At 32.3% G+C, this 27,038-nt stretch overlaps 1 protein-coding gene across 1 annotated transcript in view; it reads left to right on the forward strand.

Annotated features, from left to right (window-relative positions):
- Positions 1–19,788: 19,788 nt before the first annotated feature.
- LOC129226357 (serine/threonine-protein kinase 32B-like) overlaps positions 19,789–27,038 on the forward strand; it is a 53,632-nt gene continuing 46,382 nt past the window's right edge. Inside the window, exon 1 of the mRNA XM_054860960.1 lies at positions 19,789–19,879. Coding sequence (XP_054716935.1) covers positions 19,789–19,879 — 91 coding nt within the window. The remainder of the gene's footprint in view (positions 19,880–27,038) is intronic.

Genomic DNA, 27,038 nt, shown 5'->3' on the forward strand with positions numbered 1-27,038 from the left:
ATTAATTATGATTTGCGTTTACAACACAGACAGATACATCATATACAACCCAAATTCAAAATAGAATACTTCTCACTTTTTGGAAAAAAGTTTATTCTAACAAAATATTAGTGCAAATTAGGTATTTAAATGAAAGTGCCACCTTTCTTAGACCTTAAAGTGTGCTTTTCATTTCAAATATACTCAAGAAAAATAATCTTAGACAGAACAATCCAAAAGTTTATAGTGATGAAGGTTTACATTGAGTCAAAAAATTAGAATATTTAGATTAAAGGGGGGAAAACACTTTCAAAAAAGAAAACAATATCAATACTAGAATGCGTCATGTTTTGCTGGATTCATTGCTTTAATCCTTTCACACACGGATTCTGCCACCTGTTTACATTAATCGTTTCTGACACTGTTTCTATACCCTCTTCAACGTGGCAACGAGCTCAATTTTGTTGGTGGACAACAGGTCTTGAACCGCTTTCTTTAGATTTGACGGTACCACACATTCTTCATCGTATTGAGATTGGTAGAGTTCCTTGACCACTTTAATACTGAAATTCCTCTTTTTGTTTAAAATCTATTAGTCGATTTAGAGACATGATACGGAATAGAATTTTGCTGAAAGATAAAATGCGTCACTAAATGTGCTGTGCCTCAGATGAAGTATCATGCACAGTATTATTGACAAACAACGGAAGTCTCGCTTTGTTTTATTTTAAGATATATATAATTTTCCAATTCCAGCAGCCCTCATGCACCCACAAACCTAAAAATATGTGTCAAATTAGAGAGAACGTTTTACGCAAGATTCCTCATACGCTTTTCTTTTAAAACGTAAAACCCGAACACCTTTTTTTGTCCACAGATATTTCAAAAAATGACTAATGACTGAATATAATACTTTTCCAACCTTGTGGTCCCTGTATGAGCTTCTCTTTGCTCCAGGCGAGTCGTGCACGTTTCTGCTTCATGTTTATCTTTGGTCTTACTTCGTTGATCCGCAATTAAAACTACAGTTTATGCAACCGTCCAAGTTTTGTTGCCGTGGACAAGATAACTATACATTCTTTCCAACACTTATGGACGTAAGAAGTATTTTTCAACGATTATTTTGGACGATTTACTTTATTTTGGGTTTATGTCTGCCAGGTGTTACAATTTGTCTACCTCGTTTACTTCGGTTACTTTTTAGTTGGTCAGTCCTTCTATATACCTTTAAAATCTTACATACCATAGATTGTAAAACGTTCATTTGAATTGAGTTGGATAGTTTTTTTCTAACTTCAAGAAATGATACAATATGTAACTTCGTTTTTTCCTATTTATCACTTCGACGACCCATTTTAAGCAATAAAAGGCTTCTAAAAGAGCGTAAAATTATCCGGGCGCCAAGCTCCATACTTGGGACTAACTATCGGTTAACAGGTATGCAAACATTTTTGCTACTTTTTAAAATTCACATTGAATAAATAGATTATTCTATTTTTTTTTATCCGTATAAAAATCTATCTATTTTACCAATGTGTTAATGATCCATAAGTTGTTAAAATAATGTCTGAAAAGTTGCTTAAATTGGTTTACCCATTCATGAATAACGAGTTTTCTTCTTTTTAGTTTAAATACTTTCATTTTTCCCGACTCAGGGACAAGTTTTGTTCAAACAGTTCGGATAGTCTATTATTTTGAATGTGGGTTGTTTATCTACAGAGAGAGAATTACGTTTTATTATTTCCTTGACTGGCTTTTAATTAACATACTACTTAGTAATTTTTGGCAATATTGATTCGAGTGAGCGATGCATTTTTTTTTTGTTTGTTTTTTTTTTTTTTGTCTCTGTTAAAGATTATTGTTGATATTTTGCTTCTGTTAAATATCGCTCTTGCTTTTTTGATTCTATTTGGTGTCAATAATTATTTTATTTGACTCTATCAATTAGTGATGTTGATTCTACAAAGCGATGTTTTTAATTGATTCTATTAACAGGTAAATTAACTCTATTAAGCGAAAATGTTTGTTCCGTTGGTTTTTATTACTGGATAGTGTTAATTGTACCAAACGACAATGTCTGTTTCCTTCGATTCAATTATCATTACTGATTCTATTATGCCACGATGATACTAACTTTATTGCATATCCTTAACCAATGATATTGACCCTACCAAGCAGCGATATCTGGTTTCTATTTTGACTACGTTGGCCGGCTATCATTATTCCAATAAGCTTAAATGTATCAAAACTAGTTGACCCGTGCGAAACATTCTAGCTCGAAATTTTTATCCCTGCTGTAAAAATAGCATTTACAAACACTAAATGTAAAAATCAACACATTTGCCTAGGTTCGAAATTACCGCACTCAATTCCTCAGGAAAAAAATAAGATAGTCACTTAAAAATGCATAATGCACAAAGTGCTTGATTTAAAAAAGCTAAGAGTATGCCCACTGAAAGAGGAAGAACTAAGAGAAAACTTTTCCATGTTTGCCGTTTCAATCAAGCATGATAAATTGTTCATTATATCACCAAAATTTGAAATTTTCATCACCAATGAAATGACTTTTTATGTCCCTACCCAACCCTACCCGTTGGAATTCGAAATTGCCTTTGTTTTTGAAGGTAAAGTGTTACGTTTTGCGTTCAAAATTTACAGCGGAGGGAAGTCTATGTGATAGTGTACCACTAAGCACATATATTATTTTTATTATTTGTATCATTGACAAATTTAATAAATTTCTCTCTTTACAAGCGCTATTTTGCTCTATTCCAAATTTGAAAATAGCCATAAGCACCACAAAAATAAAATAATTGCAAAAAGCATGTTATCCCACTCAGAACTAAGTTCAGATTGTATGGATTAAAAATGTACCGTAAACTTGAAAAGCAATAAAAAAATAATGTTCAATTTTAATATAACTACTCCTTGGATCATTGCACGGGCAACTCATTAACATTTTTGAAAGAAAACCATAAGCATTTTGAACACTCCACGCAAAATACGTATAAAAATATTTTGGCCTTGTTTATTGCTTTTTTTAGCTGAATTAAAATGGCGTAAAATAAATCTCTAAAATACTTTTTGATTAATTTTTAAAACACAGTTAAAAACATGGTAACTAACCAACATTAAAGCTCTCTATGTATCAGTCAATTACCACGTTTTAACTTCTTCTTTTTTAATCAATCAAAGAATATTTTGGAAATTGATTTTTACCAATTCGCAACTCCAACGAACTATAGGGGGCACTGCAGTCACTGTCTAATGGCCGACTTAAAAACTAAAACAAACGCATGTGGTAACGAAGAAAATGCTAAAAGTGTTGTAATTTTTGTTCGTATGTATGATATTTTTCGCTTTATTCTTTTTAAATTAATTTTCAAAGTCTTGTGGATATTCTGGCAAACGTAGAAAGAAATGATAATTCAAGAAGCATTACTAAACGTCAAAGATTAATGCAAACTACGTAGTTCGTAGTTCTAAGCAGCTATTTCCACGATGTTGAATTCGATATTTATCAATTCTTGATAAAACTAAATAATAATTGTAGCCTGACAAGAACAACAATTAATGCTAGAAAATTCAATATGACATTACAAATTATTATCGAAAGAAGATGATACTTCTTTGCCTTGCTTGGCTAGCGCTTATTGTTTTGCATTTGTTGCTGAGTTATTTCTCTCGAATTCCCGAATCGGTTAATTTAAAATTTTTCTGTTTCGATTTTTCTAATTTCTGAGCTACGATTTAATTATGTCAAGTTATCCAAATCATCTACAGAATTCTTACGGATATATGGTGGTAGTTTTCTTTTCAGTTGATTGACCATTATTTCTTTTTACTTATCGAATTCTGTAATCTTACTACCATTTTATTCCACTCATGATAAAAATTAAAAATGGTTTAACTAAAAACGCGAAATCTCGCCAAGGCTACTTTGCTCGCACAATACTAAAGCTATAACCGTAAACAAATTTGGCGAAACCTTTCAGCTGAGAATAAAAGGAATAAAGTAAGTTCTTTCTCGGTGAAACATTTTTCATTTTGTTCTACGATAATATATTCAAGAAAATATTTTGCATACCGTCCATTCCAACTAAATGCTGCTGTAAAAGATGGTTAGTTAAATTAATTTAAGATTAAAAAGAACTCATATTCTTACAAATTCATACAAAACAATAATTTTTTTTTACCTTGTATAACGTTATCCAAGTTTGTTAATCCAGTTTTCGCTTTCACCATTTTCAATCAACTCATATTTTAGAAGGAAATAAGGAAAACTAACATTATTTTGAGAAGCTCGAGAATACTACTAAGGGACGAATTAATTTCTGTAGCTGAAAGCAAACTAAGACTCATCGATTGCGTTAATAAATACTCAGAACAAACTGCCTGTGTTTACGTCAACAGACACACGTGGAACGCAACGTGGCAATGTTTTAGTTTCATCGGCAGTTCTGTAAATCACCGCAAGGTAGCGTATTCGAGCGCTGGAGCTCCGAATAAATATAGCTACAAAAAATACTTTTTGATAATGTTTAGCATACTTGATTTTGACAAGGCTGAACTGGATCCGGTAGCTATTTTACTGGTAAGACTCATTTTAGGAGAGTGAAGAAACGAAAAAGGGCTCAACAATAAACACTATCTAATGGAGTTTAGGGTTAATTCGCAACTCCAACGAACTATAGGGGGCACTGCAGTCACTGTCTAATGGCGCTGGCGGACTTAAAAACTAAAACAAACGAACGTGGTAACGAAGAAAATGCTGATAAGTCTAGTAAATTGTGTTCATATGCATGATTTTTTCGCTTTATTCTTTTTAAATTAATTTTCAAAGTCTTGTGGATATTCTGGCTCACGTAGAAAGAAATGAGAATTCAAGAAGCATTACTAAACTTCAAACATTAATGCTAACTACGTAGTTCGTAGTTCTAAGCAGCCATTTCCACGATGTTGAATTCGATATTTATCAATTCTTGATAAAACTAAATAATAATTATGGCCTGACAAGAATAACAATTAATGCTAGAAAATTTAATATGACATTACAAATTATTATCAAAAGAAGATGATACTTCTTTGCCTTGCTTGGCTAGCGCTTATTGTTTTGCATTTGTAGCTGAGTTATTTCTCTGGAATTAACGAATCGGTTAATTTAAAATTTTTCTGTTTTGATGTTTCTAATTTCTGAGTTACGATTTAATTATGTCATGTTATGCAAATCATCAACAAAATTCTCCCGGAAATATGGTAGTAGTTTTCTTTTCAGTTGAATGACCATTATTTCTTTTAACTTATCGAATTCTGTAATCTTACTACCATTTTATTCCACTCATGATAAAAATTAAAAATGGTTTAACTAAAAACGCGAAATCTCGCCAAGGTTACTTTGCTGGCACAATACTAAAACTATAACCCTAAACAAATTTGGCGAAACCTTTCAGCTGAGAATAAAAGGAATAAAGTAAATTCTTTCTCGGACATTTTTCATTTTGTTCTACGATAATATATTCAAGAAAATATTTTGCATACTGTCCATTCCAACTGAATGCTGCTGTAAAATACGGTTAGTTAAATTAATTTAAGATTTAAAAAAAATCCGTATTCTTACAAATTCATACAAAACAATAAAAAATTTTACCTTGTATAACGTTATCCAAGTTTGTTAATCCAGACCTTTTAACCATTTCTCAATCAACTCACATTTTAGAAGGAAATAAGGAAAACTAACATTATTCTGAGAAATTCGAGAATACTACTAAGGGACGATACAATTTCTGTATCTGAAAGCTACAGAAATCGAACTAAGACACATCGATTGCGTTAATAAAGACTCAGAACAAACTGCCTGTGTTTACGTCAACAGACACACATGGAACGCAACGTGCAAAGTTTTAGTTTTTCCGGCAGTTTTGTAAATCACCGCAAGGTAGCGTATTCGAGCCCTGGAGTTGCGAATTCACTGGAGTTAGGGTTAAAATTTCAACTATTAAAAATATCACCAAACAGGCAATTGCTTCGTTTAAATGTAGAAGCAATTTTCACCCCTCATACCTTGATGGTCGATTTTCTAGTAATAAATAATTTTATGTATCCCTGCAATCCACATTTTAGGTACATGGTACTTAAAAATCATTTTTACCGAGAATCGCCTTTCTAAACTTAAATAAAAAAAAATAGTGTGATTTCTAGTAAATAAAACATTTTTTAAATAGCCGTTCAAAAGCAATTATGGTTTGCATCTGATTCATAAACTTAACACTTTTGTCTTCAATAAAACTAACTGCTCGATCTTAAAGAATGAGCACTTAAGCAACACCGCAGATATCAAGACAAAAATGACATTATAACGCCCAAACCTACACTTAACCTCGCAAGTGGCATAAATATTTCAAGTAACAATATCTACCTTCTCTTTCATCATGTATGTCCGCATTAAGTAATAGGAGTGGCTTCATGAAAAAACAAATCCATTGAAAGATTATGCTAGGAAGGTCGTTATCCATACGCATGTTCTTTTTGTTCTCATAATACTCATGACAAATCCCTAGAGATCCATTTAAAGAAATGAAATGGCATAACTTTTATGTGACACTAATGATATCAATCTTATTTAAACCGTCTAATATTATCCTTTCAAAAATAGTTACAACAGCCAACCTTGAAATGTGTGCAAACATACAAAGGTCAACCATACAATAGACACTTTAGAAATAGGCATTTTAATCAGTTGAATCGAAAGCCTCTGTCGTTCGCTCTTTTAGCGAGTTCACATTCTTTGTTGACCTTTAATATTCAAAAATGACCTCAAAAGCAAGAAAAAATGCATAAAAATAGGGTACGAAGCTTTTCTTGCAACGTGAGAGGTCTTAAGATCACCGCTGTGCATGTTAAGTATGATGCATTATGGGTAGGGATTTTGAAGTTGAAGGTACCGCATTCATAATGTAACTATGTTAAGTAGCTGGAAGAAAACGTAATTTTGTAAACGTGTTCCTCACATTAGCCGGATACTTTGTGATAGCCTTCAACCTTGTTATTTTTCTTTTAAACTTACCCAATAAAAAGAAAAGTTGAATGCACGTGGGTCAGTGTGTAAACAGTGGTACACTGTGATTATCTCTTTCACTATTTTGAAATTCAATTTTATTAAAAAATTATTATTTATATATTTTTAAAAAAAATTCCGATGATATTTGGAAGTAAATGAAAGCTTTATAAAATTATTTTTTAACCAATAATTTTTTAACTGTACACTTCAAGTTTAATTGTTTCAAGTTTTATTACCTCAAAAATCGACTTGCATGACTCAAACAGTTTAAGATTAGAGATTAGTTTCTTATTTGTTTATTCTTGATATTTATTTCAATTTTAGTTGCCCTCATTAACTATAGAGAGGGGTACCAAATTATTATACTCAAACAAAACTTTTCTGTATTTTCACTGTTTTTTATTGTTGTGACATAATTTTATTACTTGAACACATTTTAAAGTGTATTTAAAATATGAATTAAACATATTAAACGCAAAGTACCTCCTGATCGATACTATGAACAGGTAAAAAATAATTATTTAATATTTAGTAACTGCCTTTTGCTGCTATCACGGCTTAGATGCAACGTGGCATGCTTTCAATGCATGATATGACTCCTTGTTGCAGTCTCAGAGTATTTTACCATACTCTGATAATATTCTCAATCACACTCACAAAAAGAAGCCTGTAACTTGAAATTTTAACGAACACTGACACTGACATCTGTCACAGTTAAAATAATAATAAAAAAAAGGTAAAGTGTTGACAGAATAAACTTTTAAATAAACTTTATAATGTGTTCAAATAATCAAACTATGTAACAACAATAAAAAAAAACAATAAAAATACAGAAAAGTTTGAGTATAATAATTTATTCATCCTCTGTAGCTCTCCACTGAAATAAGGTAGTTACAACTTCAATAAACTAGATAGTAGCACTTACAAAAGGCGAAGGAACTTCGGAATAATTATGTAATGAGCGAGTTCATTGGATCAAGTATTAAAATACATGGGTTATTGAATCTTGTACTGAAAAATATGTATCTCTTGAGTAGTTAATCAAGCAAATGTATCCTTTAATAAAATAATTATGGAGAAATGATCAAGTACTAATTCATGATAAGGTTTCAAAAAGTAAGTTAAAGAGCTCTTCAAAAGTAAGAGCTCTGACGGGTGTACTGATTCTCTGTATGAATAAAAATCAAGCTGAAGATAACGAAGGTAACTGAAACTTTCAAATAGTACCGATGGATGAAGTTGATATCAGTTAAAAAATGGCTGTGGTGTCGGAAACATGTGCCACCATTGAAACAAGAAGTGTGATAAAGTTTTTGCGTTGGAAGGTATTGGACCACCCTCCTTATAGTTCCGACCTTGCACCAAAAAATTTCCATTTGTTTGAACTTCAATAGAAACACTTGGAAGATCAGCAGTTCAAAACCTGTGATTCAGCAATGTCATCTTGATGTAGTTTCACTTTCCTGACGATGATTTCTTCCACGCCGGACCTCCAAGTGTTTCTTTAAAGGTCCAAAGAGATGAAAATCACTTGGTGTGAGGTCAGGACTGTAAGGAGGGTGGTTCAATACATTCCAACGAAAAACCTTATCACACTTCTTGTTTCATTGGCAGGACATGTTTCCGACAAAGCAGCCATGTTCTAGCTGATATTTTGTCCTGCTAGGGAACACCATGCTTCATCCGCAGGTACTGTTTAAAAGCTCTGATCACTTTAGTTATCTTCAGCATGATTTTTATTCTGGTATAGAATTTGCCCACCCATCTGTGCTCTTGCAACCTTACTTTTTGAAACCCCTACCTAAACTAACAATTGAATCGAGAACCAAAAGATACGGAACCTTGAATTGAGAACTAAAAAATACGAACTCTTTAATAAAGTACTACAAGATATAGATTCTTGAATCACCGTACTAAAAGATCCAAATTCTTGGATCGAGTACTAAAAGATGCGGAATTTTGAATCCAGTACAAAAAGATATAGGCCCTTGAATCTAATACTAAAAGATACAGGCCCTTGAATCGAGTATTAAAAAATTCGCACCCTTGAAACAAGTACTAAAAAGTACATACTCTTGAATTGAGTACAAAAAGATACGGATCCTTGAATCAAGTACTAAAAGATATGAATCCTTGTATCTATTACTCTCGGAGTGGGATCCTTGGATCTGACATCTTGGTTCTTTTGGAACAGAAAGTTTGGTTTGACATAACGACAGAAAAAGCGAACTAGAACCTCCTAATTTTTCAAGCATCGGCTACTGAAATGTACTCAAAAGTTTTACTCAAAGAGGAACTTTTCATATTGATAAATTTTCCGCACACATAAAAAATTTTATTTTAATCCTTATTAGTTCAAACGCAGTGTTTTGAATAGAATGATAACCAATAATTCCACCTTCCTCTAGTTCAGATACTTAATTGAAACGAAATAATCGATTGTTTTACTAAAATTATTAATCTTGACGTAAAGATGTCTATGTTTTACATTAAAAATTCGTTTGAATTAATAAAACAGATACGTTCAATAATATTAAACATGTTAAGTCAATTGAAAGTAAAGACAAATAAATAGCGGTTCGAATTCTTAAACTTAATGAGTTAATTCTGTAACTCATTCTTTTGTTTCAGTGAACTAGAGAACTACTGTCTAACTGATCGTAAAACCTTGCCAATAAAAATACTCAGCATGTAAACATGTAAATAATTTCCTCCTGAATAAATCCGCCAAAGAAATTAAGGCTACAATTCATCAATGTAAAAATGTAGTATCAGGAAGTGCAATTCTTCTGTCTTGTCCATGTTAGAGGAAGAATAGGAACCTCTAGTTTCCCTTTCTGAGAAAGATTACGAAACAGAAGCAGGAAGTTAGGAAGCAAAAGTGATTGAGTTGGAGTTCTCCTTAGATACATGGGTGTAAATAAGGAAAACACATGGAAGCAAAAACAGTTTCACTTACAGGTTATATATATTTATCTACATTGTAAAAAGCTAATGTGATAAACGTGATATCTAATTACAAGTAGTTTCATTCATATCAAAATAGATCCATCACTCATGGGCTTTTTAATTGATGTTCCCCATTGTGCTTTCTTTATTTCTTTTTGTATTGTGTACAAATGAAGTTCAAATTGATGCAGATTACGCAAGAGCTTTAAAAGCGCAAGTCCCTGCATGAGAAAGTTTCAGTGGAAACGTTGTTAAAATCATAATTGTTCGATACTCATATAAAAAACACAATTAAGTATCAAATGGAAAAATGTATTGATCAATTCAAAGAACAAGTTATCAAGTTATGTATCTTTTACGCGCGTAAACGTTAACAAAATATCTGCAGAAAAAATTCTGAAAATATTATTTCACAATGAATGTGAACTGTAAATGAGTTATCTAAGAGATTGGTTCAAATTTAACTTCATGTAATAATTAGTTATTAATATTACGTTTACCCTTTTATAAGATTTTCTTGATTAGGTTTTTCTTTAAAGATTTTCAATGAACTTTTCCTTTGTAAATACTTTACAACAACAAAACTTTTTTTTTTTTTTTTGCATAAAAAGATTATGTAAAAATATCATGAAAAAAATAAAGGAAAAAACAAGCCGAAAATATTATTCCTATTAGTTTTCAATGCATAAAAATTTTAAAAAGTTACAAATAACACCTGGATAGTATTTATCAAACTTACGAACATCTTATTTAAGCGACACATTATTTTTTTACATAGTTTAGTTCTTAAGTAAAAATCACTGTATCTGCATGTGCTAAAAGCAAATTAAAGTTTTTAAAATGCAATGAACTTTTTTTTTTTTGAAACAAATGAAAGCTCTACGATTGCTAAACCTGTAAAATTAGTTTCAAAGTTGTTGGTTTATACTACTGTAAATGCTATTCTCAAAAGCTGCACAAACAAGGTTTTTATGACGGTTTTATTAATTTGTTTGTAAAACTTGACCCCCCCCCCCCCTCCCATTTTTTTTACTTAAAACTAGAAGGAAAAAATAAAACTTACGTTTATTAACAACTAGTAAATTTATTCATACATACGACAAGAAAAAGTGAAATTATCGTTATTTTTCTGAAAGAAAAACTCCAAGTACACTTCTTGTTGGTTTATGCAATGACTGGGGGAAATTTGTTGCAAATTGAATGAAATGCAACTAGCTAGATTATTAACAATTTTTTAAGCTTTACTCGCCTTTGTTTTTTTTTTTTTTTTTTAATTTCATTTTTTTTAAAATCATTTTTTTATTTTTTCTCCGGTCCACAATGAGAAAAAATACTCTTTCTTTGGATGCATTGATGTCAAGCAATTGTAATTATATTCAATAATAATAATAATGCAAACATTTGTGTGATTCAAATTATTGCCAATATTCAGCTCTTTACTTATTTTTTAGTAATTAATTTTTAGTTGATATTGTTTTTACGCAATTTTCATTAATATTTTTACTTCCTTTTACAAAAAAAAAAAGAAGTATTGTATTCGCGAAAACATTTTCACTCAAAAATCGACCTTAATTTCCATTTTACTCACCCCCGAATGAATATTGATTTTTTTTTTTTTTTTCGACTCTACCAGACGTGGATAAGTGCCTAAGAACGTATAGACACGCGAAATATCCGTAATGACGATTCCCGAGTTAATTACAACGAATTTTCTCGTGACGTCTGTATGTACGTATGTATGTATGTGCGTATGTATGTCGCCTAGAACGGCATGTCCTAGAAAGTTGAAATTTGGTACGTAGACTCCTAGTGGGGTCTAGTTGTGTACCTCCCGTTTTGGTTGCATTCGGATGTTCCTAAAGGGATCTTTTGCCTCTTTTGAGGGTAAAACATTGTTAATTTTGATGTAAACCCAAGTGATGCTATAATTTGTCGGACACTAGGCGATATATCGCTAGTCTTTAGGTCGCCAAGTTTTGTCGCCAATTTGGCGACAAATTTGGAGATTTTTTTTTTAAATCTGTTTTAATTTGACCACTGTTGGTTATATTTAGAACTAGTGGAACCCGCACGGCTTTGCCCGTAATAGAAAAAATTAAAAGGTCTTTCGGTTCGCCTGTATATTTACAAATGTATGGTGAATTTTCTCGCCAATTGGCTTGTACCCAGGTTACGGTTCCACGTTATGATAATTTCGTATCTTGCCAATTGGCTTGTGCCCATGTTACGGTTCCACGTTATGATAATTTCGTAATTTATCATAGTTTTTTTCTTAAAATTGGAATAGAAAAAGAACCGCATCGAATTTTCGAAATATCGCTTTGAGGTGCACACCCCCATGCTACAAACTAAATTTGTGCGCTTTATTATTAGTAAAGATAAAGAAGATAAAGATAAAGATTCTTTCCCATTTTATTAAATTTCTGTGAAAAATGGGCTTAAAATTGGAATAGAAAAAGAACAAAATCGAATTTTCGAAAAATCGCTTCGAGGTGCACACCCCCATGCTACAAACTAACTTTGTGCCAAATTTCATGAAAATCGGCCGAACGGTCTAGGCGCTATGCGCGTCACAGACATCCTACAGACATCCAGACATCCAGACATCCTCCGGACAGAGAGACTTTCAGCTTTATTATTAGTAAAGAAGTAAACTATTGAAACACATAATCACATTAAATTGGAGTAAAAGGAAGTCATGTGTTGTACACATCAGCTCGTTTTGCTTGGTACATTAAGCTGACTCTCTCATATAAGTCAAACTCTCTTTCAGAAAATGGAACATTTCAGCATCCTTGAGGACAATGGGATAGGCTTCATTAAAACGAGACTGCTCCTTTCAAAACAAGACATGTGAGGCAGTGAGAAGCAAAAGGGATGCAAATGGACATTTTGAAGTTTCGAGTAAAACGCGTTTAAAGATCAGATCCTAGGTAGGCTTTCACTGAATTTTTTTTTTCTAAATCATGCTGTATACCGTAACCTACCACGGCTACTAGTACTATATCTTGCCCCAAAAGAGAGAAGGGGTTCACCTACCATTTGCACAGGTTATCTCCAAATTTTTAATTTTGCCACTTGCATCCTTTTGCTTCTCACTGCTTCATATGTGGCAGTGAGAAGCGAATGTAAGTGGACTTCTTTAAGTTTCGAGAAAAATGCATTTGAAATTCAGGCTATAAGAAATCTTTTATTTACTTTTCTGTATAGCACGCAATCAACTACTAGTACTAGCCCTTGCATCAACGCAGAGGAGAAGTTCTCCAACCATTTGCACAGGTTATCTCGAAATTTTAAATTTTGCACTCCCCCTTTTCTTCTCACTGCATCATATGATCCCTCAACAAAACAACACATTTTGAAGCATCTGATTTAAGTTTCAAGATGCAGCAAAAGTATTTAAGCACTTACAAGTGGACGGCGGTGAGTAGTGTTATTTATTTTTCTTTTTACGCTGCAAAAATTTTGTATGATGCTAGCAAAACGCATTATTAAAACAAAAACTACAAGCAGTTTAAAAACCAATTTGATTTAATTTTAGTGGAAACATATTTTCATGTAATGTTTATTTTTATTTGTATGAAACGTCATGTTTCGTTGCTTGGTTTTCTAGTGTCTACGCTTAAGGGTTTTTTTTTTTTTTTTTTTTCATGTTTAGCTACTTATATTTGTCGCTCACATATTTAAAACGATTGCGAAACAGTTCATTAGAGTCTTACGTACTTCTTTACTTTTAAAGTAGGGCAATTCCACATGTAACTAACATTTTCAAAGTAAAAACATGGTAACTGGCTGACATAGATGTCAATCAGTTACCATGTTTTTAACTATTTTTTTAAAATCAACCTAAAAACTTTTTAAAATTTAATTACCACATCAAATTCAGCTTAAAAAGGACAAAACTCCAAAGGAATTATTTTTTTAATGTATATTTTGCTTGGAATATGGCAAAATGCTTGTGGTTTTGGATCTAAAATGTTAGTCAGTTACCCGTGGAATTTCCCAGTATGAAATAATATTTTATCTATATATATATATATATATATATATATATATATATATATACATTTTTTCCTCAAAATATTTATCTTGGAGAAAAATTGCAGCATGTAATTAAAACCGTGTTGATAAATAAATAAATAAATCATCTCTCTCTTGTATACAAAAGTTTCTGACGCCTAAAAGAAAGAACAAATTAGCGAACTTCAACTGTCTTAAACAAAACTTCGTCATTTTTTTTTCGTTCAAAAGAATTCTAACCCCAGTTTCAAGGTCATAAAATGATAAATTAATGTTTTCAATTCTTGCGTCAGATCGCCTTTTCAAAGAAAATGGAATTTAAGAGGGCAAAAAACTTTCAGTCAACAAGATTTTTTTTTGCATCGTCACAGCACATTTCGTAATGCAAATGGCGTTCCATTGCCCTAGGTTCAGTGGGTAGCCTCAATTTCAAGTTGTAGACATCTCATCATGTCCCCGTGCCACACCTATGAGTTTTAGAATTATTTTTCGTCATTTTTTATTATTATTTTTCCTTTCCCTTTATTTTCTTTCTGTCTTCTTCCCCTCATTTGAATTCAGGTCACAGAGTACGTTTCTCTTCTAACGGAACAGGTTTAAAGGTTAATATTTTTTATGCTTTTCTGCAAATAATTAAAAGTTTTATTTGCTGTTGGTCTCGGCTATTTATCTTATTTTAAAATGATTGCGAAGTTATTAATAATTAGTTTCTAGCTCAGGTCAAGCGCCTACCCTTTTAATATCAAAAAAGTTAAATTAATATCTCTCAGGTGCGCAGTAAATTTAAACACAATGTTATATAATTAAGGCTTGATGTTTGATGATGACATTAAATGCCCTGTGCTAAAACTTATGTTAGTCAAGAAAAACCAATTCATCACCAAACACAAACTATACGTGTATTCGTTCAGCTAAACTTTTTTAATCTAATGAAAAGCGGTTTTCAGCACATAAATTATAAAATTTTCAGTTAATTATAATACCTATTGTTAGTTAAAATAATTAATAACTTTAAATGAAATAATTAATCGCAAAGAATGAACGGAATGGCTGTATGGAGAATATATTTCGTATACTTGTACTATATGTATATATATATATATGTATACTATATATACTATATGTATATATATATATATAATATATATATATATATATATACACGTGTATTCTTTCAGCTAAGCTCACTTTTTTCAATGTAATAAGAAGAGCTTTCAACACATAGATTATAAAAATTTCAGCTAATTACAATAACTATTATTAACTAAAATCATTAATAACTTAAAAGGAATTAATAAATGGTAAATAATGAATAGAATAACTGTATGGAAAATATATTTCAAGTTTATTCAATGTTTTAACATTGATTTGATTTTAGAATCCCAGGTGCGAGATAATTACAATGTTTTTTTCGGGGGGGGGGAGGGAGATTCTGGATATTTTGTTTTGGGCTGATTTTTTCGTTTTTGAATTAATTTTTAGTTCGTTATTTATTAACAAACTATATATGTTTTATATGCATAAATATATATATATATATATATATATATGTGTGTGTGTGTGTGTGTGTGTGTGTGTATGTGTACGTGCAAGCGCGCATTACTAAAAAAAATATCTCACACTACTTCAAAATACCTTTTAGGAAAAAAAAAATACTTCGAATGCTAATTTATTACGACTTTTAAATCGACCTCCTCAGAAAATCTTTAGAGATCAAGAGCATTATTTCACTGAAATAGCGAACAACTGCCTCGGAAGATTAATTAAATCTAAATAACTACCCAAAGTTACTGCTATTGATTAATTGATAATTTGCGCGTGCGCTATGAACTTCATCTTTCCCGGACTTTTCGCATCTATTGTTGCTTTTCGACAGACCTTACAAGGAAGTTATTAATTGATGTGGTCTTAACAAAATTCCTGAAATTTTTGAAAATCTTTCTTCGAACCTGTAGAGTAAGTATGAAGTAGGATATTCTGTTCTTTTTAGCTACATGAATTTTTTTTTGCCATAAACACAGATTGGCAGATTTATATTACTTCAACTCAAAGTCTACATTTAGAAATGTTTTGACATTTAACTTATTGTTTAGTTCATAATTTATTTAAAAAGCATTCATTTGTCTGCATGTTTATTCTCTATAACTTCTTGTTCTTCTAATTAATAGTATTGATGCATGATTTGTAAAGTAAGTTATACATGATGTGTAAAGTAAGAAAAACATCAGCATTTTTACATTTTATCATTCTCTTCAGTTTTCTGGTGGATGATATTATGACAAATATTTAAATATATTTGTTGCTTCATAATTTTCCCAAAAGACAAAAAACTTTTTTAAATAAATCTTTAAAATGTATTATAAGCTTTCGGATTTTTATTTCGATTTTTGAAATGAGCGTTACGGCATATTACTTTGTTATCTTAAAATGTATTTTTTCTGAAAATGAATCTTGTGCTCTAAATTTTAATTAATCACTTTTCATCTGCTTATTAAACTCAGCTTATATGTATAATATACATACTCAAATTTAAGACCTGAAACATTTTTTTTCATACATTTTCCAAAAGACTAGATTTTAATTGCGAATTTAACTTTTTTTTTTTTTTTTTTTTGAATAAAAAGTTTTTTATCAGTTCTTCATCAGCTTAAAATGTTAGTTACTGAATAATAAGTAATTTAAGTTACTGAATTTAGCATATTACCTAAATTTATAAAACGTATATTTAGAGTGATAAGAATGTATCATTTTTAACCAAAGCAGATTACATTAAAATTTCTATATTTGTTGACTGTTAGTGTTTATTGTATTTAATTCAATATTTCAAAATTCATGTAAATAAAACACGCGATCACTGGTTGATTATCACAAAGTTAGCACATTTTCGTTGCAAGCATACATTATTGCATTGTAAAAAAATCAATTTTGGTGATTTTTTCTGATTTGTTTTGACAATACAACTCGAAAAATGAAAAGTTGAGGGTCTTGTGCCGTTTATTATAGTTACTTTAATATCATTTTTTATTGTTATTTTCAAACGAAATGCATCTTTTTGCATTTTAATTATTACATTACTGCTATATAATAAAGCAAAATAATAAATTATTGGAAAGATTGACATAAATTACTGCTGTTACAGATCAATTTTACTCAACGAATTAAGTATTTTTTTTTTTTTTTGATAAATATCGAACATGTAAAATGTAGTGGAATTCGGGGCAAAGCTAAATAGTGGTGCAAAATGGAATTAAATATTTTCTGTTTTTTTTGCACAACCTATCTGATAATATTTTAACATGTAGCAACATGTAGTAACACATGTAGTCCACTCCAATTAGTAAAAAATTACCTTTAAAGATCAAAAGATAAAAGCATATAATACAAGCAATTTTAAAAAATTAATACCCATAGTGAAATATTTTGTTGTAAGTCAAAAATTATTTTTGTTATTATAAAATGATGAAATTCTTAGTATTAACATTTTAAGTATGAATTGAGGCCTATACTAATATTCGGTGCCGTATTTATTTATTTAACATTAAACATATTTCTACTTTAAATGTTTTCACGCTTAGTTAAGTGCATACAGAGCAAAATGAAATTGTTCGCTTCGTTTACTAATTCAATATTTTTTCAAACTACTTACATATTCATTTATTTAGTAAGAAATGAATTTTGTCACTATAAAACAAAGCTCTTGTAAATAACATTTTAAATACTAATTGAGACGTACTCATATTCGATGCAGCATTTATTTATATTAAGCGTTTTTTTTTTTTTTTTTTTTTTTTTTTTTTTTGTACACGGTTAGTCGAGTGGTTGTAGTGCAACGTGTATGGGACAAAATGAAATAGCTGATTTCATTTACTTGTTCAATCGTTTATTAAACAGACATATTCGTTTATTAATTCATTTTTACTCTTTCATTTGATAATTCACTGATTCATTCACTCATTTACTTATTTTCTCATTCATTCACTATTTTATTCACTCATTTATTGTCCCTCAGACTCCAAATAATTTAAATTTTTTTTTTTAAATTTGTATTTATTCATTGATTATTTCATTTACTTATTCATTTGATCAAATATATTTTTAAGAATCAAATGCAGAATGTTTTATTTAAAAAATGTTTGTTTTTTCTTGCTCCATAGAAAATGAACATTTCCTACCTTTTTTTTTTAAAGTACAAATTCGCTGCCAAAAATATAAAATGTTTCAATACAAGTTTCTAAGTTGTTTTAACTATTTCACTTTGCCCCACATTCGAAACGTTTTTATAAGCCTTGGTAAAAAAAATAATGTTTTTATATGTATACATTTTTTTTCTTCTCTCAAAAGTTAAGCAAACAGCACTTTTTTACGGTAAGCGCCAAAAAGTGCAAAATTCATCTGACTTTATCATCTATTGGCATTTTCTATCAGTTTTTGTATTTTATTGCTTTAAAAAGTAAATTTTTCACAATTATCGAAGTCAAAAAAAAAAAAAAAAAGAGAAAAATCGAGAGAAAAAAATTCAACGAAAATCAATTTAATAAATGTAATTGCAAGAACTTATATTCAGAAAGTAGTCAACGTAAAAATTAAGAATTTGTTGAATCAGATTTTTTTTTTTTTCAATATTTCCCAAAACTAAAACAGTAATTTAAAGAGTTCATATCTTTAGATTCATCTCTTTTGGCTAGATATTAAAATTTGTGACAGTTCAGATCAGTAAAGTAAATTTGAGTATGTACAAAAGAAAAATGATTTGAAACGTTCTATGATTCAAGCTTTCGTAATAGCTATTAAATCCAAAAAGAAGGTATGCGTCCAAAACGACTAAGATGGAACTCACGAAGCATTTTATCTCCTATATATTGCCATTTTATATTTTGAAGAACTTGAATTTCCTTAAAATGTTGCATTTCAGACTGCATGCAGTTCACTAGCCCTGGCTTAGGGGTAGTAACTTACTGCTAAATAACATATTTGTGTCTATTAAAAAGATTTCACTGATTCATAATGCAAGTTTTCTTCTGAAATAGTTGACTTTTGTAAGTTTAATTTAAAAATTGTATTGGTTACGGCATCATTAAAATGTTAAATATCGGAAACTCAAAATTTTAATTGTCTGTCAACTGCTGTTATGGTCAGGCTCTGGTAAGTTGAATTATGACCTTGACAATGTTTACCTTTTTTAGCACGTTTGGTGAAAAAGGAACACGTTATTGGCAGGAATTTGAGTTGGAATACTGTTGTAAAACAACTACGAAAGCAACCTAACTCGGCTCAAAGCCTTCCCTATTACCTTAGAGAGAAGTAAACATTGTCAAGGTCATATCTCAACTTACCAGTGCCGCACTATAACTTGGCTCCTTGAGACTTTGAAAAAAGTTTACTGTTACCAAATTATGTTTTCCCGTTAACAAAACTGAATTTGAAACTATAAAATTAATCCATGATTTCGGAAACACAAAAGGTAGGAGCTAATATGATATGCCATCAAAAGGAATAATATGATAAATTATACTTTAAAAGTTGTTACCAAGCTATTGTAAAAGTGCGCGTTTGAAATTTCCCAGGCATACTAATGTAAAAATATTGTGCAAAAAATAACATTTACATAAAAATAAACAGAATTTCATGACACCTATGTGTGACGTCATACCCTGGTAATGCCCTCAATTTTTCTAGAATATTCTGGAAGTTGTCTCACTTACGATGAAGATAAAGTGAGATAAAAGTTGATTATCAATTATGGGAAACAGTAATATGAGAAATAAATTTTCTACATTATTCAAATGCCCAAGTCACAGAAGGCCAAACTCGGTAGCATCCAGCTCAATAACATCAAGCTCAAGATCAAGTTCGTCATCAAAGACAACACCAAAGGTAGAAGAAGGTGCGTAAAAAAAAATTTTTGAAAAATTTTTCGCCTGCGTAATTGATGTGCGGTTAATTTTCATTAAAAATTAATTTTGTGTGGAAAATAATCGATTTCAAAGATTTAGGAAGAGTTATCAAATGAATTTACATAGTAGATTTTTTAAGGGGGTAGGGTTTTGCAGTTTCAAAAAAGTGATTTTTTTTTTTTTTTTTTGTCTCGTAGTTGCATATTTCAAAAATATGTTCCTAAAATTTCAAGTCGTTTCAAGCAAAATCCTCACAATTATCAAGTACAGTGAAACCTGTATAAGTTGACCACTTGCGGTGCACCACTTAAGTAGTCAACTTAAACAGGTGGTCAACTTATAGAGGTTGAATTACATGATATAGATCTAATTCTGTGCCTGAAAATAGAGGTCAACTTAGACAGGTGGTCAACTTACAAGGGTGGTCAACTTGACAGGTTTTACGTATTCAGTGTCCGCTCCTTCAAACTAGCTCCGACAGCTGCCGAAGAAAAGCAGTTTTGACAGCTGCGGACGCTCAGAATGTCAGTGCTGCTTGCTTGGGGTTAGTTAAATATAATATAAATAAGTAATGAAAATAGAAGAGGCTTAAGAGATCGAAGCTGCTAAATAGGTACTCTATGGAGCCGGAATTGATACTTTTTAGCTTCTAACACTTTAAACGCGTTTTTCTCAAACCCACTTTTTCAAAGTATGTGCTCACTCCCATTTTAAAACCAGTTGACCGATTCATTTCAAATTTCGAACACACATTCTTTATATAACCTTCCGCCCCCTAAGTTAAGTTCAAAGTTTTTTTTAATGGGTTTTTATTAACAAAATAGTTGAATTTTTCGTGAAAAATATCACTTTTAACTTCAAGTGTCCGCCAAAAACTTTAAAGTCAAACAAAAAAAGATCCCAGAACGTAAAGGGGCTTATTTTATGAATTTATGAATTTAGTTAAATTAATACTTTAACTAAATTCAAATGGAATTTGATTTCAGATAAATGTCAGCTGAGATACAGTGAACACGGCAAATCTTTCTCCAAAGAAGCTCTGGGAAACCTCTGTCACCGGCTTGTCTGTGGATATTTTGTGATTAAAAATCTATAGAATATTCTTAAAACCATACATTATAGTACACAAAAGGTTTTAATACATTTAATCAAACCATTGTCCAAACGAGCTGATGTGTGCATCACATGACTTCCTTTTACCCCAATTTCATGTCATTTCCCCATTACTGGCAATTTTAATGTGATTCAATAGTTTACTCTCTAAATATCACCAACAGTGGCCAAATTGAAATCAGATTTTTTTTAAAAATCGTCAAATGTATCGCCAAGTTGGTGACAAAACTTGGCGACCAAAGGACTGCCGATATATCACCAAGTGTCAGCCAAATTATAACACCACTTGAGTTTACATTGAAATTAACAATGATTTCCCCCAAAAAAGGGGCAAAAGACCACTTTAGAAACATTAGAATGCAGCCAAAAAGGGAGGTGCACAACAAGACCCTACTAGGAGTCTACGTACCAAATTTCAACTTTCTAAGACATACCATTCTTGAGTTATGCGACATACATAACGCAGATCAGCACATACATACATACGTACATACAGACGTCACGAGAAAACTCGTTGTAATTAACTCGGGAATCGTCAAAGTGGATATTTCGCGTGTCTATACGTTCTTAGGCACTTATCCACGTGTGGTCGAGTCGAAAAAGAACCTCATCATTCATTCGGGGGTGAGTAAAATGGTAATTAAGGTCGATTTTTGAGTGAAAATTTTTCCGCGAATACAATACTTCCTTTTTTGTAAAAGGAAGTAAAAACATTTTCGTAAACAAAGTGAATTTTTTGACACTGAAAACCCTTTCCCTTCTCCCCTCCCTCAAAAACGTAGAGAGTTTCGTTGAACGAACCAATTTAATTGTTAATTTATTGGGTGAAGTGTGATCCCAAAAAGATTTTTATTTTATCATGTTGGTACATAGGAAAGAAGGCTATTCGAGGAAAAACAACATTTTCTCGTAAATTTGCAATATTTGCTAATAACGTTTCGCTAACTAAATTACTTGATATCAAATGGTGTCCCAGAGATTAAGTATGAGGTCTATTATTTCAACCAGTGTTGCCTAACTTTTTTCAACCCATAGGCATAGGCACATATGAACAATCTCGCGGGCTAGAACAACACAAAATTGAATTATATTCATGAAATACACCGCCAGCTCAGTCAATTCCAGCCGAGGACTGCAGTTTCATGCTTATTAGCACTCATCAACCCGGCGTAGGAGTGACTAAGCTGAAGGTGGAAAACCTCTTAAGGAAGCCAAACAAACTGGTAGCTAATACAGAATTAGCACTGACCAGACGAGTGACCGAAGCAATGATTCAACTCGAATATTGAAGGCAAGGCAGGTATAAGTTACCGCCCTATACTACATGAGTGTTAATAAGCACGAAACTTTAGTCCTCTGCTGGAATTGACTGAGCTGGCGGTGTATTTCATGTATTTATGCCTTAGCCTGGCTATAGAGTGGTAACCTTTCTGAGTTATACTATTTCAAGCTTTTCTAGAGAGCACGGAAAAAACAAGTTAAAAGGAAATCCAATTACTAACCAAAAACTGCTGTTTCTGGTTACACTACAACATTACTACATGCTGATTTTATTGATACAACTTTGCATATGTTTTCTAGAAACCAATTTATGACTACTTAAGCTTTTTGCAACAACCATTCATGACATCGAATGAAGAGGGTCAGTAGTTTTATCAGGTTTGAGAAGATTATTTTTCGTATCGTAACATTGAACACAGTGACGAGCCACGTGGATCAGCTTCGCAAGCCACACATAGTCGGCGGGCCATAGGTTGAGTACCACTGATTTAACGAGTGTGAGTCAGTCCGAGTATGTGTCTGTGCATCCAGGTAGCCCATTTCGTCTCATAACCGCTGTAAAATGGTTGTCAACATTGTAAAAACCAGTTTAAAACGTTAATGAACGTTTAAACATTACTGACGCTACCTGGAGTCTTTATAAAAACGAGCTGATGTGTGCATCACATGACTTCCTTTTACTCCAATTTAAAGATAATAGTGCCACCGGAGTGAGCAAAAAAAAGCACATTAAATACTTTCATTCCAAGTCTGTTGCGAACCGAAGCAAAGAAAATATTTTATACAGATAAGTTTTCCCAGTATTGGCAGTTTTAATGTGATTCAATGGTTAACTATAAATATGGCCAAATTGAAATCAGATTTAAAAAAGATAAAAAATAAATTAAAAAAAATTAATTTGAACTTTGACACCTTGAATTCAAATTATGTTTTTCGCAATTACGAGTGTGTGTGTGTATATATATAAGCGTGTGTGTTTGTGTGTGGGGGAGGGGGTATGTGTATGTGTGTGTAGGCATGTGTGTGGGTAGTTGTGTGTATGTGTGTTTGTGTGGGGGGTATGTGTATGTGTGTAGCCATGTGTGTTTGTGTCTGTCTGCAGGCATGAGTGTTTGGGTAATTGTGTGTATGTGTAGGTGTCTGTATGTATGCGTGTGTGTGTATATATGTTTGTGTTTGCGTGGGTGTATGTGCGTGTGTAGGTGCGTGTATTTATGCGTGTAAGTGTAGGATATGAACTCAACCTGGAGACTGTTTTCGCTAGAGGAGCAGCATCGTGAGGCGGCCGGCAGACAGTGGTGCTGCAGAGGGAAGCAGGGGAAAAATAAAATCATAGGACATCAAAACAGTCAAGTGAGAACAATAAGCAATCGTGATTGCTCAAAAAAACGCCAAATTCGTCGCCAAGTTGGTGACAAAACTTGGCGACCAAAAGCTTGGCGATATATTGCCAAGTGTTTGCCAAATTATAGCACCGCTTGAGTTTACATTGAAATTAACAATGATTTTACCCCAAAAAGGTGTAAGAGATCCCCTTTGGAACATCCGAATGTACCTAAAAGAGAAGGTGCGCAACTAGACCCCACTTGGAGTCTATGTGCCAAATTTCAACTTTCTAGAAGTTACCGTTCTTGAGTTATGCGAGATACATACACACATACACACAAACTCACATACATACGTACATACGGACGTCACGAGAAAACTCGTTGTAATTAACTCGGGGATCGTCAAAATGCATTCTTTAGGTGTCTATACGTTCTAAGGCATGTGTCCGCGTGTGGTCGGGCTTAAAAAACATATCAATATTCATTCGGGGGCGAGCAAAATGGAAATTAAGGCCGATTTTTGAGTGAAAATTTTTTCGCGAATACAATACTTCCTTTTTTGTAAAAGGAAGTAAAAATAATAAATGCTATAAAAAACATTTAAAAGATTAAAGGAAAGTGATAGAAAAGACTTTAAAAAGTCGCTTTATTTTTGTTCAGTTCCAACTACTGTCTGCCCATGGTAGTTATGGAACTGGCAAACGTCCAGTTAAGAGGAGTCTATCTGACTAAGGGGGAACGTAAAAATTTGATGCGCGTGTTTTGCTCATCTCAAGGTGACTGTTTAATTCAGAGGCTAACACACATCTTCAAAAGCTGACATCCCTAAAAACTAATGGATTCGTCCATTTCCGCCTGTAAACCGGAAGTTTGCTTTTCCATCTCATCAGTGGTCAGACAATATAAGGAAAGGGAACTAATTCTATACCATTTGAGTTGTACTGTAGACCTCTTTGAACATAAAACTAAAATTTTAAAAGGATGTACGTATTTCATGTGAAAAGTCAAACAAAAAATATTCACTTTTGAGCTTCCTGCGGTTCAGTCTTTTTTTTATTGTTCACAAAATTGAATTCCACTCCAAAAATTTAAAATATCACGTACATTATTTTAATAATGTTATTGAAGTTGATAAAATATTTCAGTCTCTAGCAACTCTATATGCCTAAACCGGAAACCTAGAAACGACTCTTCTCTACAAACGGAGCGTTTGTAGAGGAGCTTCTTTGGATCTCACACCCAACGGAGCGCCTTAGGTGTGCCGGAATCCCGGAATACCGCCTGGATTTTCAGTCGTGGTTCTCAATAAATTGATGAAAAAATAAAAGTCATCCCTGCATGTTTTGTAACATTATTCAACGTAAACATAAAAGAGACTCAATTGTTTAAATGACCGTGATTTTTTTTACTCATACTTTTAAATAAAAGGATGAAATGTTTTATAACAGCGAATAATTTCTCCATTTTATAAAAGCACTAGTGGTACCCGCACAGCTTTGCCCGTGGTAGAAAATGAAAAAGTCATTTGGTTCGCCTGTATATTTACAAATAACGGATGATGAATTTCTCCCTAATTTGCTATGCTTGCCCATGTTACGATTCCACGTTATGATCATTTGGAAATTTACTCGCCCACGTTGTGATAATTTGCTCAGTGAAAAGTGCTGAAAATTGGAATAGAAAAAGAACAAAATCGAAGTGCCACAAAATACTGATTTTGTGGCACTTAGGCAGAGTTTGAAAGCAGTTTTTTCTTCTGGATTGGACAATAGCGATGTGAATCTTCAGTGGGCAGAGTTTAAGGAAAAGCTAGAGAAAACGGTTGGGGATCATGTTTCTTTTAGGAGAAAGGGTGTCAACACTAAAATCTGGCCAATGTGGTTCTCCAGGGAAACTAAAGACGCTCTAAGTTTTTATGAACGATATTCACAAAAATATTTCTGGGAACATGAATTGTTTTGCTGATGATGTCAAAGTTATGGGGACTGTAGAAAATGAAGAACAAGCAAAACAGCTGCAAGAGGATCTAGATCATATTACGGAGTGTACTGATAAATGGGGTATGGCTGTTAATGTTGGGAAATGTCAAGTGTTACATTTAGGGCATGGAAATAAGTGTACCAGGTATTATTTGCAAGATTCAGTCATTAGTCAGGCAGACAAAGTTACAGATCTGGGGGTCTTAATAAGTCAGGACTTAAAGTTTAGCCAACAGTGCAGCATCGCTAGTAACAAGGCCAATAAGATGCTTGGGTTTATCAATAGATCTATTTCAAACAAATCTAAAGAAGTTCTTCTGCCCTTATATAGAAGTTTGGTAAGACCTCATTTGGAGTATGCTGTTCAGTTTTGGTCTCCTTATCTTAAGAAAGGCATTAATGTATTGGAAAGGGTTCAAAGGCGAGCTACAAGGCTAATAAAGGGACTTTCTCACTTAGACTATGATTCCAGGCTTAGAAGACTAAAAATGTACAGTCTTGAGCAAAGAAGAGACCGAGGGGACATGATTCAGTTGTTTAAATTTATTAAAATGAAAGATGTTACGGGGCTGAAGTTTAGCACTGAAAACAGGACAAGGGGTCATTGTTTTAAGCTATTTAAATCTCAGGCTAACATGGATGTTAGAAAAAATTATTATTTTAGCAGGGTAGTGGAACCTTGGAACAGTTTACCGGAAGAGGTGGTAATGAGCAAGGGAGTAGATAGTTTTAAGAGGGCCATTGATCATCACTGGGGATTGTAAATTGACTAGGACCAGTCTAGCTGGGTCCAGAGCCTGTTGCTGGTCGTCACTTTTGTATTTGTTTTTGTATTTGAATTTTCGAAAAGTCGCTTCGAGGTGCGCACCCTCTAATTCTGGGCCAAATTTCATGAAAATCGGCCGAACGGTCTAGGCGCTATGCACGTCACAGAGACCCTGACAGAGATCCGGACAGAGAGAGATCCTGAGAGACATAGAGACTTTCAGCTTTATTATTAGTAAAGATTACATCCTCATCATAACATTGGCAGATAATTTCAATAAAGTTCATAAATCTTAAAAGAAAATGTTTTGAAATGTAAAAGCTCATTTTAAATAATATGACGAACCGTACTGCGCTGCGTATAAATTGAGATACAATGTAAAAGTTCTGAAAACCCTTTACTGGGACTTAACATTTTTGCCTAGTTTCTAGATTTTAACAAAATTTCTCAACCCCTATATACACATGCATAAGTAGCAAATGTTTTACGAAAACTTAGTACTCCATGCATCTGAATGAAAAATTAGCATAAATACCTTGAAATTAGCGTAACAAAAAAATCGAACTCCATGTAATTAGTGCACTTACTTCGACTTTCAGCCCGTAATCAATAACCATTCAGGTTGCTCCTAAAAATGAATCATCAATTTCCAACGTTCGAAACAAAAGCCGG

Source organism: Uloborus diversus, chromosome 7, assembly GCF_026930045.1.
Source record: "Uloborus diversus isolate 005 chromosome 7, Udiv.v.3.1, whole genome shotgun sequence".
Lineage (NCBI taxonomy): Eukaryota > Metazoa > Arthropoda > Arachnida > Araneae > Uloboridae > Uloborus > Uloborus diversus.